Source organism: Plecotus auritus (assembly GCF_963455305.1).
Source record: "Plecotus auritus genome assembly, chromosome: 6".
Lineage (NCBI taxonomy): Eukaryota > Metazoa > Chordata > Mammalia > Chiroptera > Vespertilionidae > Plecotus > Plecotus auritus.
In genome coordinates this window covers 170,209,892-170,229,279 of record NC_137773.1, presented here as the reverse complement: position 1 = coordinate 170,229,279, position 19,388 = coordinate 170,209,892, and the positions used below count along the sequence as shown (strand labels likewise).

The 19,388-nt window shown below is 49.0% G+C and overlaps 1 protein-coding gene across 1 annotated transcript in view; it reads left to right on the top strand.

Annotated features, from left to right (window-relative positions):
- ACKR2 (atypical chemokine receptor 2) overlaps window positions 1-19,388 on the top strand; it is a gene marked incomplete at its 3' end in the record, with an annotated part of 34,134 nt that extends 14,746 nt beyond the window's left edge. The window contains exons 5-6 of the mRNA XM_080675542.1: window positions 69-1,111; window positions 18,121-19,388. Coding sequence (XP_080531668.1) covers window positions 18,135-19,388 — 1,254 coding nt within the window. The 5' untranslated portion in view covers window positions 69-1,111; window positions 18,121-18,134. The remainder of the gene's footprint in view (window positions 1-68; window positions 1,112-18,120) is intronic.

Genomic DNA, 19,388 nt, shown 5'->3' with positions numbered 1-19,388 from the left:
ATTCAATTGGTTCTGTCTGCTGATAGAGTTTTCAAGGCTGATCTTTTTTTTTTTTTTTTTTTTAACAGCAGCAGCTTCCAAAGCTCTCCACGATGTTGTCTTCTTTGCTTGCTTCCTGAGGGCATGGCCAGCTGCTGCTGTTTGCCTTCCCAGATGTCTGGCTGGCTGGGCATCCTGGTTTCCAGTCATTTGCTCCCAGGAGCAGACAGCAGTCCTCGTGGGCAAAGTTCCAGAGCCAACAACAACAGAGTGGCAGAGCTGATGGAGAATGGATATCATCAAGCCCAACCCTCTGTCACCGCTCTGCAGACAGGGAAACAGCCCCAGGAAGTGGAGTCTTTGTGTATAAAAAGCACTGGGACAAGTCTCTGGTCAGAGAAGGTAATCTGGGAAGACCTTCTACACAGAAGCACGTGTTCACTCAGTAGATGTTATTGAGTGTCTAACTGCTTGTCAAGTACTGGCTGGGCTATGCTGGGAGGGATCCTCAGAGGAGTAAGAGGTAAGTTTTTTCCTAGATCTGAGGTGGAGGGGGCCGGCGAGAGAGAAGGAGCAAAGAATTAAACAGGATATTCATGGACATGTGGGCAAGAGAGCACTAGTGGCAGGAGGAGTCAGCAAGTGCAGGAGGCTCCTGTCACCTGTGTTTCCGGGCAAGCGACTTTCCGTCCCTGAGCCTTGACAACCCTGTCTACAAAATGGGTGTGATCACTTCAGCTTGGCCTGACTCACAGAGGAAACATCTGGAGAATGACTACAAGAACTTCTACATGTAAAATGTGGTTGAAGATCTTTTGACAAATGAATAAATACATTGATTTTGAACAAATATGTTTGTACCAAGGCAAGGGACTGGTGAGTCGTGAAGAGGTTGCAAAACCACCTCCCCCAACTTTAGCAGAAAGCAGCCCCGCCCCCCGCAAGGCCTTCTGAGCACATAAGGGCAGATGTACACCAGGAGAGACAACACATGTTGGGTGGCCGGTGGGGGCGACACAGAAAGAGGAAATGGAAGAGGTGAGATGAGCAACATTTGCTTCCTGTAGTGCCGTCAATGGAGCATGGTGGGAAGAGGAGGGGGCCTGAGATTCTGGCACAACATCTATTCAACGTGAGTAAACACAGGCACCGGCAGAGCTTGTGAACTGGAGGGCACATCTGTGGTTCAGAAACTCCAATGTTAAGAACTTAGAGATGAACCACACTGACCCTCTTGTGGGCTCAGCCCAGATGGGGTGACCTTTGCCCAAGGAAGATAGAAATGGAGAGAAAGAGACAGAGTGAGATGGGGCGGGAGCCAAACTGGGGCTGTTCCCTCAAAAAGCCAGTTTGTCAAGTGCTGGCTCGGCCCAGGTAGCCCACTATTTCCTGCTCTCTGTGGGTAGTGCCAGGTCCTCTGCGTGCAGATGGACAAGGCTTCTGACCAGGAGGAAGCTGCGCTCTTGTAGGGAGACAAATTGCCCCTGAGCTCACTCCTATACTGACGTGGGAAGCTCAGAGCAGGGCATCAGGGAGGCCTAGAAAGATTTCTCGGGGGGAGGAGAGGGGGCAGGGCCGTGGAGTACAGGACGGATGAGGCTGCAGGCAGAGGTTCACAGATTCAGTCAGTGCTGCCTAAAGAGAGAAGCAGGTGTTTTGAAAATGTGATGCCACTTCTCATTGTCATAGTCCATGTGTGTAACATGTGTGTGTCAGGAGCATGTCAGAGTGGTAAAGATGTTAAAGTCTCTGTTCTGAAGTTGAAGCAACCTCATATCCTGTGCACCTTGGGTGCCTGGCTTCAGAGGCTGGGTCCATTCCCTTCCAGGGCAAACAATCCTGGCACATCTTTCCTTTTTAAAATTTTTTTTCAATTGTATTCAATGTTATATTAATTTCACATGTACAGCATAGTGGTTAGACATTTGTATAACTTACAAAACGATGCCCCATGAGTCTAGTACCCCTGATACCTTATACAGCTATTACAATATTATTGACTGTATTCCCTATGCTGTACTTTATATCCCTGTGACTACTTTATAACTGCCAGTTTGTACTGCTCAATCCCTTCACCTTTTTCACCCAGCCCCCAACACCCCTCCCACCTGGCAACCATTGGTTTATTTTTTGTATCTCTGAGTTTGTTTCTGTTTTGTTTGTTCATTAATTTTGTTTTTTAGATTCCATATATAAATGATATCATATGGTATTTGTCTTCCACTGTCTGACTGATTTCACTTAGCATAAATACCCTCTAGGTTCATCCATGATGTTGCAAATGGTAAAATTTTATTATTTTTTAATGGCTGGGTAATATTCTATTGTATATAGGTACCACATCTTCTTTATCCAATCATCTATCAGTGGACACTGGGGTCTTGTTTTCTTATTCATTCAGCTACCCTATTTCTTTTGCATGGAGCATTTAATATATTTACATTTAAAGTAATAATTGATAGGTATATAGTTATTACAATTTTATTATTCATATTTTTATCCTCCTCCTCCTCCTCCTCCCCCTTTCTCTCTCCTTCCTAAAGAAGCTCCTTTAATCTTTAACATTTCTTGTAATACTGGTTTGGTGATGATGAAGTCCTTTAGCACTTTCTTGCCTGGGGAGCACTTTTTTTTTTTTTTGAGAAGGAGGAAGCAGGAGAGAGAGCTCGAGAAACATCAGTGTATTGGTTGCCTCTCATATGCGCCCTGACCTGGATCAAACCCATAACCTAGGTATGTACCCTGACTGGGGAATTGAACCCACAACTTTCGGTGCACGGGACAATGCTCCAACCAACTGAGCCACATTGGCCAGAGCTTGTCTAGGGAGCTCTTTATTTTTCCTTCAATTTTAAATGATAGCTTTGCTGGGTAGAGTAATCTTGGTTGTAGGTCCTTCTTTTTCATCACTTTGAATACCTCATGCCTGTACCCAGTCCAGAGCCTGCGAAGTTTCTGTTGAGAAAACAGCTGACAGTCCTATGGGATCTCCCTTGTAGGTAACTAACTGCTTTTCTCTCACTGCTTTTAGGATTCTCTGTTTGACCTTTGGGATTTTAATTATGATGTGTCTTGGTGTGGGCTTCTTTGGGCTTATCTTGTTTGGGACTCTGTGCTTCCTGGACATGTAAGCCTATTTCTTTCAAAAAGTTAGAGAGGTTTTCAGTCATTATATTTTCAAATAGGTTTTAATCCTTTGTCCTCTCTCTCTTCTCCCTCTGGTACCCCTATGATGTGAATGTTGGTATGCTTGATGTCCCAGAGGCCCCTTAAACTATCCTACTTTGTTCTTGTTGTTTGATTCTTTTTTCTTTTGGCTGTTCTGATTGGGTACTCTCCACTTCCTTGCCTTCCAAGTTTCTGATTCAGTCCTCTGCTTCATCTATCCTGCTACTGAGTCCCTCTAATGTATTCTTCAGTTTCAGTTATTGTATTCTTTATTTCTGACAGGTTCTTTTTTTATATTTTCTACCTCCATATTCATGTTTCCTGCCCTGTTGAAGTTCTCACTGAGTTTATCTATTCTCCCCCTAAGTTCATTGCAACATTATGACCAGTGTTTTGAACTCTTATCTCTAGCAGATTGCTTGCCATGACTACAGCAGCTGAGCTGTTGTGTGTGGGCTGACTCCATGGAATGGGATTCACTATTGCAGGGCTCTGGTGCCTGCTGAGTTCACCCTTTTGGTGTGTTGTTTGTGGAGCTAATCAGGTATTACTCTGGTGTGGTCTGAAGCTGGTCACCAGGTGTGTTGGTTCTGGGCCTTTTGGGAGGTCTCCAGTGCATGCCCAGGGCAGCTACTGCCTGTACCCAGTCCAGAGCCCCTGGTAGGACCTACAGAGTGATCTGTGGTTGGTAGTTGCCTGGGCTGGGCTTGGAGATGCACAGGAGAGGCTCAGCTGTCAACCAAGGCCAGCTGCCATTAGCGACGGGTTGGGGGCTGCTTAGCAAGATGCACAGGGCATGCTGAAAGGTTTGTGTACCTTTCAGAGATTTTAGGGAAAACCACAGTGTGGGCTGAAACCTGAAAGAGGTTAGAGCCTGTGCACAAGTTGGGTGGGATGGGTTCTCAGGAAATCAACAGGGTTGGATGAGTTTGATGGAGACACAGGTTTGGTACCTGCATATCCTGGAGACTCTGTGGGAGGGGAGGGCTCAACAAAGGTACCGATTGGCAGAGAGTGCTTCCCCTCCAGTCCTCGCCTTAAAGCCAGACAGTTCAGTCCCTCCCTGCATGTCCCTGGTGCCTTTGGGGCTGCTGCCCAGTGCTGGAGCTCAGATCGAATGAATTCCTCAGGAAGTAAGTCCATAGGAGGGCCCTTTAAGAGGATGCCTGGTACTCCAGCAGCCCTTCATCTCACCTGGATGGAATCCCTACTGGTTTTACAGCCAGATGTGGGGACTTCTCTTCCCAGCACTGGTGGTCCAGGCTGGGGAGCCCAGTGTGGAGCTGGGACTGCTCACTCTTCAGGGGGACATCCGCAGCCGAGATATCCTGATTCTTAACTGACTCTCCTGGGTGTGGAACCAGTCCATCTTATCTCCACCCCTCCTACCAGTGTCCATGGGGCTTCTTTTTTATATCCTTAGTTATAAGAGTTTTCTGTTCAGCTACTCTTCAGGTGGTTCTCAAGGGTGGTTATTCTATAATTTAGTTCTAATTTTGATGTCGTTATGGGAGTAGGTGAGCATAGCGTACGTATTCCTCCATCTTCCTTGCACATCTTACAGACAGCAAAGACAACAAGCCCCACTCCTCCGTGACTAGTTTCTCTTGCTGCTGTGCATTGGCTATTTCTGCTTTTTAAAAACTCCTCACCAAGCATATGTTTATTAATTTAATTTAATGTTTAAAAGAAATTACCTGTATTTTTTAAAAAAATTTTATTGATTTCAGAGAGGAAGGGAGAAGGAGAAAGAGATAGAAACATCAGTAATGACAATCATTGATTGACTGCCTCCCCCATGGCCCACACTAGGGATCGAGCCCGAAACCTGGGCATGTGCCCTGACTGGGAATTGAACCATGACCTCCTGGTTCATAGGTCGACGTTCAACCACTGAGCCACACTGGCTGGGCATGTTTATTAATTTTAGAGAGAGAGGTGTTTGATGAGCTCTGGCTGCAAATCCAGCTTGAGAGGGGGAGAGAGGGTTAAGGGGAGAAAGAAACATTGATATGAGAAAGAGAGATTGATGGGTTGCCTCCCGTACATGTCCCAACCAGGGATCAAATCCTCAACCTAGGTATGTGCCCCGGCCTGATAACGAATCTGCAACCTTTTGATGTACGGAACAATGCTCCAACCAACCAAGCTATCTGGCCAGGGTTCTGCTTTCTTAGAGTAAAATTCCAACTAATAAATACAGAAAGAATTATGGAAATGGATAATCACCATTTGGCAAACACCACAGTACTGTCAGAAAGTGTCATTGACAGATGCTGCCCTTGGAGCTGGCGGAGAGCAGCTGGCACTGCCCCTGGATGGAGAGCACTTCCTCTGCATGAAAGAATTTGCACAAGTACTGCCCAGCTGTCTGCCACTTGGGCTCCTAGGCAATTATCTCGGCAGCAGGGCAGAGAAGGGGAGTCGTGAAGGAAAATCTCAGGGTGTGAGACTGGCTGGTGCTGCTACTGGGCCGGTCAGGATTGGGGTGGATCTGTAGAGGGCAGGATGATTGACTGGGGAGCAGTCGGGTGACCTGGGCCTATCTGGCCAGGCTCAGCCCTTCCTGGAACTCCCTAATACTAATCCTGAAACATTGACTGACGTACCGTGACTGGAACCTGCCCAGTTATAGGAAAAAGGCCCAGCCCTTGCTGGGAAGATGCCTCAATGAGTTCCAGGGAAATGAGGTTGCAAAGGCTCTGAGCTCCCACCTGCCCTGTATACCGAGTAGGTGTTTGATGAGCCCTGGCTGTGAATTCAGCTCGACAGGAAACAGATGGGTTGAAATTTCAAAAGAGGATGAGACAAGTTGAACAGAAAAATAAATAATGATGTTCATGGAATAAAATGGATACCCATGAGTCCATACTGATAGAAATGAATGAGTAAATAAGTAGGGAGAAAGGTCAACCTTTTCTTAGAATAAAATTACAATTAATAAATGTAGAAAGAATGAAGGAAATAGAGAATCACCACTTGGCAAATACTGCAGTGTAATTGTCAGAAAGCGTCATTGACAGATGCTAAAGTTAGTGGGCGAAAGTATATTTAAGAAGCAGGATATTTGTGTAGTTTCCAATTACCTCCCCACAATATGCTTAATAATTACAAATGAATAAATAGTAATTTCACTGTGGAAAATCCTGGCAGCCCGCCCTGACTGGTATGGCTCAGTGGAGAGAGCATCAGCCTGCGGACTGAAGGGTCCCGGGTTCGATTCCAGTGAAGGGCATGTACCTTGGTTGCGGGCACATCCTCAGTAAGGGGTGTGCAGGAGGCAGCTGATCGATGTTTCTCTCTCATCGATGTTTCTAACTCTCTATCCCTCTCCCTTTCTTTCTGTAAAAAATCAATAAAATATATTTTAAAAAAAGAAAATCCTGGCAGGCACCATGTTACCAAGTGATCAAAGTTAGCATCGTCACTCCTGAGACACTGAAATCGTGTACTTCCACATGACCCACTGAGAAGGACACAACGTCACTTCTGTGGTGGGCCTGCCTGAGTGCATGTCCTCAATCTTATTATGAAGAGGCATCAGACCAAAATTCAGGGTCACTCTACAGCTCTCTTCAAAACTGTCCGGGTTATGAAAGATGAAGCAAGACTGAGGAACTGTCGTGGAATGGAGAGATTAAGTAGATGCAGCCACCAAGTGCAATATGAGATTCTGCTTTAGATCCTAGACCAGAGAAAGGACATAAGTAGGACAGTTAAATATTTTAAGCTTCAGTTAAATATTTTACCCTTTGTTCTCCCTGCGTGATCTACAATAATAATCTGCTTCGTGTTGATATTTACTGCTGTGTTGCTAACAATCACCTGAAAGAAAAGTTGGGATGCTTCACTGGGCTGGAAAATGTTTAGCTAAATCAGAAAGCAGGTCTAATTAAGCAAATTATATATATATATCGCTGGCCCCAATCGCAGGCTTGTGTTTCAATCTGTCATTGTCCATCATGAATTTGGTTGACACTTCTATTATAGAGAAAGGGCAAAAAGCGATATTAAAATATTTCTCCTAATTAATTTCCTTTCCATGTGCATGAATTCGTGCACAGGGCCACAAGTTTTGAAATAAAAAAGTTATAAAGGGGAGTAAGGGTATGAGGAAAAGAGCCCAGGTTGTAGAACTTGGCCATTCCCCAGGATGGAACCAGGACTCTGTGGCTTTTGTTGGGCAGCTCCCTGGACCTTATTCTCCCTATTGGTATCTGGCGTTTGGACTAGAGACTTAGAGGCCCACCCACTTGGAAGGTCCCTACTCGCCATCCCAGGCTTGGCCTCCACTCTATGTGGCCTGTGGGTTCCAGAGAAAAGCAAATGTCTAGGTCCTTGTGCACCTCTCTGGGAACAGGAACTTTCATCATGGCTGTCTGAGGAAGGCACAGAAAGGGAGTCAAGAAGGAAAAACTCAGGGTGTGAGGTTGGCTGGTGTGCAGCGGGGCCGGTCAGGATTGGAGTGGATCTTTGAAGGGCAGGATGACTGATTGGAGAGCAGTGGGGTGCCCTGGGCCTACCTGGCCAGACTCATCCCTTCCTGGAACTCCCTGCTCTTGGAACGCCCTAACCCTAACCCTAACCCTAACTCTAACCCTAACCCTAACCCTAACCCTAACCCTAACCCTGGAGCCTTGACTGACTCCCCCTGACTGAAACCTGCCACTCAAACTCAAACTCTGGTGGGGAGTCTCATGAGCAAGATGGACCAGAGTGTCAGCTTCCCTAAAGACAAAGATGCCAGCAAGGGAAAGACAGGGGAAGGTGCTGTCATATTTGAATCTTCTTCCCATAGGATACAGGACACCAAGCCATGGTTTTTATTCAGGAATCACTTATCGAGCTGCTAGTTCTATCCAGGACTTTGAAGGACAGATAGGATCTGGGCAGGAAGTGACTCTGCAGCAAGGGCGAGCCCAGTGGATAAAACAGCAGTCCCAGAGGGGAAAGGGATGCCAGCTATGACAGTTCAACACCATAGCCAGTCGGTGTCCGTTGTTTCGCAAGCACAGTGATGCTTGCTACGTGGCTGAGGGGAGAGCTATACCTTGTAGGGCACTGTGGCCTGGGAGGAAGGATAGTTCGGGAGGAGGGCCTGACCGGACCCTCTGCATCTGTTCTTTTGTGACAGTGCACCACAGACAGCCCCCTGTGGTGGCAGGAGGCACTCCCAGGAATACAAACTGTGTGTGTGTGTGTGTGTGTGTGTGTGTGTGTGTGTGTGTGTGTGGTGTACACACACACAGGAGGAGGGTAAGGACAAACACATGAGGTCACACTGGTCAGGCCCCTCACAGCACCAGGGCCTCTAGGATCAGACATCCTGTTCAACACCATCTAGTGGCCAGCTGCATAGTTGCAGCTGAGACCAAAGCCCTTCTGAAAATCAGCATACAGGGAGAAAGCACCACTCACTCGCAGCCTCTTTGTCCCCCAAACCCACTGCTAATTAGGCACTGGGATGAGCCTTGAGTTGAGCAGATAGATCTCTTGGGGTCTGTGTAACCCAGAGATTCCTCTTTCACAGGCCATCCCTTATACCCAGTTTGGAAACTGCTGGGGATCTTCCAAAGAGGTGTGGTTGGAGTCACATTTTTTTCCCCAAAATAATTAGACTGTTTTTGCGGGGGGGTTGGGAGGGGTAGCAGGGGTGGATACTCCTTCCTGGGGGAGGGTGGGGGCCGGTCATCTGAGCTTGACTTGTTTTCGAAGAGAGCAGTTTGTGGCTGTGTGGTGAGGTGGGGCTCAGGATGTGTGAAGGAGGATGTATAAAGGATGTTGCCCAGAGAGGGGAAGAGCTTGGGAAGATGAACTCTCCCCCTGCACTTCCCTGAGGAAGGACCAGGCGCTGCTGCTCTCCTCCTGTGCACTGGGTGTGCATCCCCAGGCAGGTGGGTCTGGCTCTGGTGGGGTGGGCCCAGCTCAGGGATTACAGAGAGAGACTGGATCCAGTGGCCTGGAGCTTGGGGGAATGTGTGGGGAGAGGGAGGTGCTGATGGGTCACTGTGGAGCTTTCCCTTTAGGGCAACTATTGGGGCAATTGCCCCAACAGCTGGGGAGTGTAGTCTGCTCCCCCTTCCTTGGTTGACTCCGGCTCTGAGAATCTGCTTTGTGGATTCTGAAAATCCCTAATAGTTGGCTAGGGGACTTCAGGCACTTCCCTTTCTCTCTGGGCCTCAGTTTCCCCAGCGCTACTATGATGGGGGCAGATGAGATGGTCTTGAAGGGTCCCTCCCTCCCAGGGCAGAGGTTCCCAGCTCTGTGTTCTTTTACACACATCTACGCTCTCTCCTTGTGCTCCCCATCCTCTCGTGACCATCCCCTCCAAGTTCTCAGCCCCTCCTTCTGCCCCAAACAGTCCCAGGATTCCCCCTTATCCATCCCATACAGAGCCAAGTGTCATTTTAGGGCCTGGAAGGGAGCCAGTAGTTATGGGCCATACACTCATTTAATTATTATAAAAATTCCACCAAAGGAGGCATTTTGTAGGTGAGAAAACGAAGGCTCAGAGAGGCTAAGTAATTTCCCCAGGGTTACTCAGCCATTAAGAAGTGGACCAACCTGCCCTTCCATGCTGTCCCATGCTGAGTGTACCACCTCCCTGGGGGTGCTGGTTGTGTTTCATTTTGAACCAGCATAATGCTGAATTAGACATCCAAGGAGCTCTAGTGGTAGACTTTCAGGCAATAGTGATGGAAAAGAAGAAAAAAAAAAGAAAGAAAAGCAAGAACAGTTGGGGACAGATAAGAAAATGTTTCTTCTACTGCAACAGTTGGGCTCTAAAACTGAAATTTCATTATCTGAAATAAGGGATTGCCTGTGATTTATCAATGTCACAAACATTTCCTGATAGGAACCAGGAAAACAGGGAGTGATGTGGGGTCCCCGGGAGCATGGGGAACAGGCGGGGCTCACATCTCCCAGGGAGCAGGAGGCGCCATGTCAATCAGGAGGTGTTGGGGCGGGGCCACCCTGCTGGAGAGCGGACAAGGCCACTCTCTTCCAGACTCTGTGATTGTACCAATCTGGGGAGGTTTGGTGCAGCAGAAAACTGATGAGACATACCAAAACGTTCCCAAGGTTATTTCGGAATGCGGGGAAAGGGAGTGTAAGATTATGGGGCATATTTTTTTCTTGTATTTGCATGTTTTATATTGAGCCTATATTACTATTGTAATCAGGAAAGATACACAGTAAAAAGGAGAGAGAGAAATACAGTGTGGGGTCAGTGGTCCAGGACTCAGTCAGTGGTCAGGGTTAGAGTCAGCTCTGCTAGTTTGCAGTGTACCCCCTCAACGCCCCCGAACCCCCGCTTCTTGTGAAACCAGGGAGGTGACACTGCGCAGCCTCTTCACAAAGGAGCCAGGAAGACTTTCAAGGATTGGAATATCAGAGCCTCAGGAAGTACTGAGCCCCAGGTAAATGCCAGGACTGGGTACTGCTGTTTTCGTTGTGTTTTTTACATCGTATTGAATCTAAATGCAGCAATTCCCATGGTGGACCATGCAGAGGGCAGCCAGCCTCCTGTGAGTCTGACGAGAGAGCTCAGCTCCCAGGGTGTGGTCAGGACTCCGACTCTGGAGCCGATGGCAGGGACTTGATAGCTAGTCTTGACGTCCACTTGCTGTGTGTCTTGGGCAAATTACTCCCCCTCTCTGAGCCTCATTTCTTCATTTGCAAAATTGGAATAATAATAACCATGCTTGTCCCATAAGGTTGTTGGGAGCAGTAAGGACATTAATACATAGAGAGCCTGGCTGAGGGGATCACAGCTGGCCTGCTATCTTCTTTGCGAGGTAATGTAACTTTAGTGTTTAAGAGCATGGACTCTGGCTTTCAGTTCCTGGCTCACTTGCTCTGTGACATTGGGCCAGTTCCCTACCCTCTCTGTGCCTGTGTCCTCAGCTGTAAAACAGAGCTAATAATGGTACTTAACTTCCATAAAGTAAATGAGAGGCTAGGTGAGTTAATATCCAGCATCTCACACAGGATTCCATGGTGTTAGCTAATAATTGTATCAGACTTAATCCTCATGAAACCCCCGGCTGTGTTTATTTTATGGGTGAGAAAAAAAGGCTCCTGGAAGTCAAGGGCTCCAGGATGGAAGCCTGACTTTGTCTCAGGGCCGGCAGGCTAACAGAGTGGGGCGGTGAGGGGATGGGGGCGGGGGGAGAAGAGTGGGAGACCCAGCTCCGCCCCGAGGCGGCCATTCATGAGCTCTCTCCCTGAGGGTCATTCCCGGGCTCTGGACTGCTTTCCTCATATCTTCCTCCTGTGGCTGCCACATCCTTTTCCTGTTTTTCTATTCCCACACCATCAGCCTGAGCGATAGCACCCGGGTCTCCCATCACTTCTCCATCTCTAGTCCCCATCCTTCACCCCTGTTTTTGAATGAGCATCCCAGACTCCGGCCTGGTTTCAGATCCCAGCTCTGCTCCTTACTAGCTGTGTGGCCATGGGGAAGTTCCTTAGCCTCTCTGTAACTCAGTTTCCTCCCCTGTAAAGTAGAGGTGATAACAGTACCTGCCTCAAAGTGTTTTTGCAAGGATGACATGAATTGGTGCGTGTGGTCAAGTTCTGAGAACACAGCCTGGCCCCTAGGAAGTTCCATGAATGTGGTGGGTATTACTGTTGTTGTGTTGTTGTTGTTGCTGTGGCCACGGTAGCGTTTAATAGCTGCTGTTTTCCCAGTCCCAGAAGGAGATCCCAGTTCCCCCAAAGGCTTTCTGCCATGTGCCCCAACACCAGAGTGCTTTCCACAGCCAGAACCTGTGGTCATGGTGTGAGTTACTTCTCAACTCCTGATTCAACTTGGATAGCCACAGCAGGGTGGCAACGCCAGGGTTATAGGCAGGGGGGTGCCCATTCCAAGCTTAGCCAGGCGGTGTCTAGTTGGGACTCCATTCTACCCCAGTCCTTCTGAAGCAGCGAGGGGAGCCTCAGGGGTGTTGGGGTGGCCACAGGGCACATTCCGTGACACTGGTCCGGGGAGGCTGCTGACCATGACTCAAGTGGAAATCGTGGGCCTCTGGGTGGGTCACGCTGCATGGTCACTGGCTCCCAAGGCTGCGGGGGCAGAGCTGGCTCAGGCCGAGAGAACAGCTTTCAGAAGGTTTTTGGCTCAGCTGTGTCCAGGGTGTCAATGGGGGAGGCAGAGAGCCAGGTAAGGGAAAATGAGGCAAGAGAAGGGTGGGAGACAGGTGACGGTGCTGATTAATGCCAGCCTCCTGGGCAAATGCCAGTCTGTCACAGGAGGTGAGGGGATCCTGCTTCCAGGAGGTGGATTCTGAGGCTGACAGGTGACCTGTGAGTGCTAGGCCGGGGGAGAGGGTGGGGAGGGGATGAGGCTGGGGCAGGGGTTGCACCAGGTCAGTGGCTCCCACAGGCTTCTGGGAAGGGAGGGTTTAGGTTACATTTGAAAGGATAAGAGTTTTAAATGGTAAGGAAGCCAGCAAAAATGACTGTCCACTAGAAGTGATCTCCAATGTTTTTCTTGGTTTTTATTTTAAAAGCTGGCATGGCCTCTTGGAGTCATGTTCGATGCTGTTTATTTGTTCAATGGTCTCATGCACTGTGGCCAGCACGCTCAGCGTGGGTGTCTGTGACCAAGAGGGGACCTACACGTGACCCTGTCCTCAAGAGCTCTTGACACAGGCGATGGGCAGCTGTGGCACAGATGTGGAAGGTGGAAGAGGGAAGGGGGTGGGACACACAGGCAGGGAGACAGACAGTGAGACAGTCAGGGTTTGCTCAAGCTCCACAGAGTCCTGAGAAGGGTTGTGCCAGTAAATGTTTAACGATCAGCTCTCTTATGGTGGTGGGGTAGGGTGCACACACAGAAGCGGGGGGGATCCAATTTGTAGCACTTGCCATGGTGTAGACATTCCCACCAGGACCAATTTCCAGCTACCAACTTCACTGAGTGCAGATTGGTTAACTCCGTGACTCTGTGTGGAATGCCTCCCGGACGCCACAGAGCTGGCTCCGGGTCACGACTGACTTTGAATCTTCTCTGCCACTCGTTGCTGAGGCCAGAAGTCCCACGGCCAGAAGCTCATCCTTCAAATCCAAGTTTGGTCCGTGTGGAAAGGGGAGCTGGGGAGAAAGAGTCATCCGATCTACTTGTGTCCTTCGGGTCATCCAATCTTGGCTCCATCATCTACGGAGGCAAAGCCGTGGACAACTGGGCTTCACCTCTCCAAGCCTCAAGTTTCCTCACCTGGAAAATGGGGGTCATAATAGTACTGCTTCCCAGAACTATGGTGAGGGTTATCTGAGGAACTGCACGTGAGGGTGCAGTTCATAGAAGGAGTCCGCTAGCATGGCTGCCTTCCTGTCCAGATGGATGGAGACCATCTTCTCCCTCATCGCCTCACCTGAGACTCCTCTGAGAGGCCTTGAGGTCCTCAGGAGGAGACCTGCTCTCCAGCCAGACATTCTTGCTAAGTCAAAGCTGGAGCCAGCCCAGGCAGCAGCCTCAGGAAGTCACCAAGAGGATGACGTCATTGCCCTAGAGATAAGCTATGGTTTGCCTCTGTGCCCTTGGCTTCACTGTAGGGGAAGCTCGGTTGACCTTATCCTTGCTATCATCTTTTTAAAACCTCCCTCCCCCCCATCTAGTCTGTATAGAGTTCTCTGGATTCCCCTAAAGTTCCACTACAGAGCTTCATTCGGGATTGCCTTCCTACCCGCTAATTCATACGAGGATGTGAATAACTGATGCCCCCCATGCATTCCTCTTAAGGTGTTGCTGGATAAACTGAATGAATTCAGGCAATAAGGAAACGTGAAAGCAAAAAGGGAAGAACCAGAACGGGGCTACAGGGACAGTTTAGGGGTGAGGTAACAGAGACCCAAAGGGCAGCTAGGAGCATGGGGTTCATGGCTCAGTCCAGCCACTGACTGCTCATTGTATGCTTTGCACAAGTCGCTCCCCTCCTTTGAGCCTCAGTTTCCCCACCTATAAGTTGAAGGAGGTGGACAGGATTCACTCTTACTCCCTCAGTCTGAGATTCTGAGGGCACAAAAGGTCACAGGAAGTATATCACCTACTGCCACTGCATCAAAACCCACAAAATCAGTGACTTGAAACAACACAAAATTATCATTTTCATGTCCTGGAAGTCAGAAGTCTAAAATGGGTCAACAAAGAGAAAGGAAAAAGAAAATGGGTCAACAGGGCTGCATTCCTCGGAGGCCCTGGGGACAATCTGTGCGCTGCCTCCTCCAGCTTCCAGAGAATGCCTGCCTTCATTCTAACTGCATCCCTCTCACTGCTGTTTCCCTTGTCACCTCTTCTCTGACTCAGCGCTCCTGCCTCCTGATGAGGAACCTGTGATTACCTTGGATAACCTAGGATCCTCTCCGCATCTCAAGATCCTTAACTTAATCACCTCTGGGAAATCCCTTTTGATATAGAAAGTAACATAGTCACAGGTTGCAGGGGTCAGGAGGTGGATACCTTTGGGAGGCCGTTACCTGCTGACTATAGGGAGGCTGTGTTTTGCAAGGAGGCTCAATGAAGCCTTGGGGACATCAATGATGGAGTCTACAGAGGCAATGTTCTGGGCAACCAAGCCCTCCTGAGCCCAGATCCCACCTCTCAGGTGGCTCCTTTCGGTAAGCTGGACAGGTCAGGTGATTGGGACCAGACGATGGGACAAGGGACAAGGCACTGTCCCCAGGATTCAGATGCAGCTCAGCCAGTGCCTTCCTCTGAGGTTGTGAAAAGATTGCTTTGCTTGTGGGTTAAATGGTGCTGACAGTACCTTCCTGGAGTGAGTGCCTTACAGGACTGCCACAGGGGTTATGAAGGTGCCTGGCCATTTCCCATGTGTACCTGGGGCGGGTGGTTGCTGCTGTTGATGAAAGTGGTGGGAGGGGCTGGCTGGTGGCCTCAGAGATCCAGAGGACCTGGAAAGACTCCCAGAGTGAATGACGAGGAGGCCGAGAGGAAAGGGAACAGAGTGTTTCAGGTGTGGGCCAGCCTAGGACCTGCTCATCCTGACATCTGGCTTTGATCAAAGCAATCGTCAGACTTGGTTGTTTGTTAAAGCAAAAGTCAAGGACTCTGAGAAACCATGTCAGGACCAAGTTCAGTGATGATAGAGCAGAACTGCTGGTGTTTAGTTAGTGACAACTCCTGACTAATGAATTCCAATCAGGCCCCAGTACAGAAGAGCACCTCCTCCTCCCAACCCCACAGCTCACAGACTCCCAGCACCAGCCATGTGCTGGGGGTGTGCTTGCTGCTGCCCAGGAAAGGGAGGGGCTCAGGGACAGGAGACCCCACAGGCACAGGAGCTGAATGGAGGACCAGGAAAAGAAGGCATAGGGCCACATTCCTGAGGCCAGTCAGGAGCAGAGCCCTGGATAAAGCCGCCCACTCTTGAGCTCCTGGCATGGCAACAGGGTGTGTTTGTGATTTTCTCAGCATCTGGCCCAGTTGCCATGTAAATAGAATCCCAAGGGTGGGACAAGGAGTAGGAGGACACCAGGATTGCCCTGGGAGAGGTTCTGCCTCAGCAGCATTGGATATTTCCATCAGCTATGAAATCACAGCGCCAAGGAAACTAGAAGGGTCCGCTGAGGATGTGAGTCAATATCTGTTTCAAGATTCTACCTGGAAAAGTAAAATAGACAAAACTTATATTAGAAAGGACTGGGGGAAATGTTTACAACCTATAATAATAAAAGCATAATATACAAATTGACCCAACGGCCAAACACTGAAACAACCATCAGGACCACACTATGACACTCACTGGTGCCAGGCCAGCTAAGGCAGGTGTGATGCGACTGGTCGGGGGCCCGGCCATCGCCTCATGATAGCCCTGCACAGGGAGGTCCAGGCCACTGGCCAGGGGGGCGATTAATCGGGGCGGGGGGAGCGGGGACGCTCCACGATTGCCTCAAAAAGGGAGGACCAGACCACTGACTGGCAGGCTGCGGCGGGTGGGCGGGGCCTCCCTCTGTGGGGAGATCCATCACAGAGCCCCGGCCAGGTGGGCAGGGCCTACCCCTTTGGGGCGATCGATGGCAGGGCTCCCAGACTGTGAGAAGGCACAAGGCCAGGCTGAGGGACACCCCTTTCCTAGAGTGCATGAATTTTGTGCACCAGGCCTCTAGTATCTGTATAAAAAGCTAAAATTCTTACAACATAAAACCTTTTATAAAATGAGAATCCCACCCATTAAAACAATAATTCATTCACACATGAAATAAAGCTGGCATTGAACATATTAAAAAGTTCAATCTCGCCCTAACTGGTTTGGCTCAGTAGATAGAGCATCAGCCTGCAGACTCAAGGGTCCCAGGTTCTATTCCGGTCAAGGGCATGTACCTTGGTTGTGGGCACATCCCCAGTAGGGGGTGTACAGGAGGCAGCTGATTGATGTTTCTCTCTCATCAATGTTTCTAACTCTCTCTCCCTCTCCCTTCCTCTCTGTAAAAAATCAATAAAATACATATTTTTTAAAAAGTTGAATCTCATTTGAATCAAAGAATAAACACTAATATGCAGAGGAACAGGTTGGGGTGGCTTGTGTTCCTCTCTTTGTGGCCTGTGATCATGGGCAGCCTCCAGGCCCCACTCTGGTGGCTGTGCAGGGTTGCCTGTTTGGGCCACATCCCCCTCCTTATCTACTTCCTCTCTCCCTCCCAAACCTTCTCCCTATGGTGAACAATCTAGCCCATTTGACATGATGTTTCTGTTCTGGAACACAGAAGAAGATGGAACCTAATCTTGCTTCATGACAGTCTCTCATCACTGCTTCGTGTGAGGCTCTCTTTTAATAACACCATTAAACTTGGGGAATCACCATCCCAGAGAGAACTTGACCTTGCCTCTGGCTTCTTCTGCCAGGCAGCTGCCAATAATTCTCTGACTTTCCCTTTCATCTCTTTGAATATATGTGTGTGTGTGTGTGTGTACATAGTGCATTTATATTAATTTTATTAAAAGAATATAATGTATATATTTGTATGGGACTTGGAGGTAGTAGACATATTCCAAAGGTAGTAGAATGGTGATGAGGGGGTGAGGAAGGAATCTGGGATATCTCTCATGTTTCAGTCTTAGGTGACCGAGTGGTTGGTGGTGCCATTCGTTAGGTAGACACAGGAGAGGAGAAGAAGCTGGTGGGAAGGTGATGGACTCAGTTCTGGGTGAAGCAATAATTTAAACTAATATTTATTGAGTGCCTACTGTGCTCTGGGCACTCTTCGTAGGGCTTGAAGTGCTTCACATGAATTATCATATTTAAGCCTCAAAAGAACCCCATGAGTAGGCACTATTAATTATCATGATCACTTTAAAGATGAGGAGATTGAGGGATGGAAAAGTTTAGCAGTTTCTGTCAACATGATGGATCACTCCTTTCTGCTACAAACCTGAAAATACTGGATAAAATATATTAAAATATTAAATATAAAATAAAATATTGATATAAAGCTATACTTATAAATAAAATACTGTAAATAAAAGCAAGGGACACTCTCAGGTGATGGAAGTAAAGAAGGCTCAAAGCCAGAGTGGGCACACTAGACTTTTACAGATAAAACAAGCCCACTGAAGAGAAGCTCTCATTCAAAAATATATATATAAGCCCCACAAAGAAGAATAATGATAAGCCACACATGAGGAAGAGTATGGAGACAGAATCAATAGTTGAATTGGTAGCCCTATATAAGGAAGAAAAACCAGAAAGACAGTACCAGTCTTTTTAAATGACGAGGGAGAAAATAAAGAAGAGAACCATAAGGAAAGAAGTGAATGCCTACCCAAGGTGACATCACTATTCAGTGTAGACTCGGGCTCCCACACTTACGCTCATACTTGCTCGGCTACAGGCACTGATGTATACATGAAGGGTCCATTGGACATCCCGGAGCAGTAGAAACTGGGTTTGAAGAGAGGGAGGGATTTCCTAGCTTCTTCTTATTTCTCCCACACTACTCTCTGTTCTGCAGCGCTCCAGGACGGGATGTATGCTCCCGACATGGCCACTTCCCCTCAGCCACTCACCACCAAGGTCGCCAGTTCTGAGAACAGCAGCGCCTTCTATGACTATGAGTACTACTTGGACCAAGCGGCCTTCACGCCCTGCATGAAGGGCGAGGTGCTGGCCTTTGCCAAAGTCTTCCTGCCGGTCTTCTACAGCCTGGTCTTTGTGCTGGGCCTGAGCGGGAACCTCCTTCTCCTAGTGGTCTTGCTCCGGTACGTGCCTCGCAGGCGGATGACGGAGGTCTACCTGCTGAATCTGGCCATCTCCAACCTCCTGTTTGTGGTGACCCTGCCCTTCTGGATCATCACTGTGGCCTGGCATTGGGTCTTCGGGAATTTCTTGTGCAAGATGGTGAGCACTCTCTATACCATCAACCTCTACAGTGGCATCTTCTTCATTAGCTGCATGAGCCTGGACAAGTACCTGCAGATCGTCCACGCTCAGCCCCACCACAGGCTGAGGACCCGGGCCAAGCGCTGGCTCCTTGCTGTCATAGTGTGGGCTGTGGCCCTGGCTGTCTCCATCCCTGACATGGTCTTTGTGCAGATCCATGAAAACCATGAGGGTGTGTGGAACTGCCATGCGGATTTCGGGGGGCATGGGACCATCTGGAAGCTCATACTCCGCTTCCAGCAGAACATCCTGGGGTTTATCCTTCCACTCTTCGCCATGATCTTCTTCTACTCCCGCATTGGCTCTGCCCTGGTCAGGCTGAGGCCCCCAGGTCAGGGCCGGGCTCTAAAGGTAGCCGTCTCCCTCGTGGTGGCCTTCTTCGTGCTGTGGTTCCCGTACAACCTCACCTTGTTTCTGCACTCGCTCATGGACCTGAAAGTCTTTGGAGACTGCAAGACCAGCAATTACCTGGATTATGCGCTGCAGGTCACAGAGAGCATCGCCTTCCTTCACTGCTGCTTCACACCCATCCTCTACGCCTTCTCCATCCGCTGCTTCTGCCAGTACCTAAAGGCTTTCTTGGCCGAGTTGTTTGGACGGCGCCAGGGACCATGCCCTGCCCAGGCCCCACTGTCCAGCTGTTGTGAGAGTAGCAACCTCACTGTCCAAGAAATGACCAGCATGAATGACCTTGAGGAGGGGCAGTCTGAGGACTCCCCCAACAAGGGGGCTGTTGGGGGATATAAAGCCTCAACGGCCATGCCACAGTCCGATAAGAGTGCAGGGGACCCAGCTCAGCTGGGCATCCACCCAACGTTTTCTCTCCAAGGGCCCCAGTGA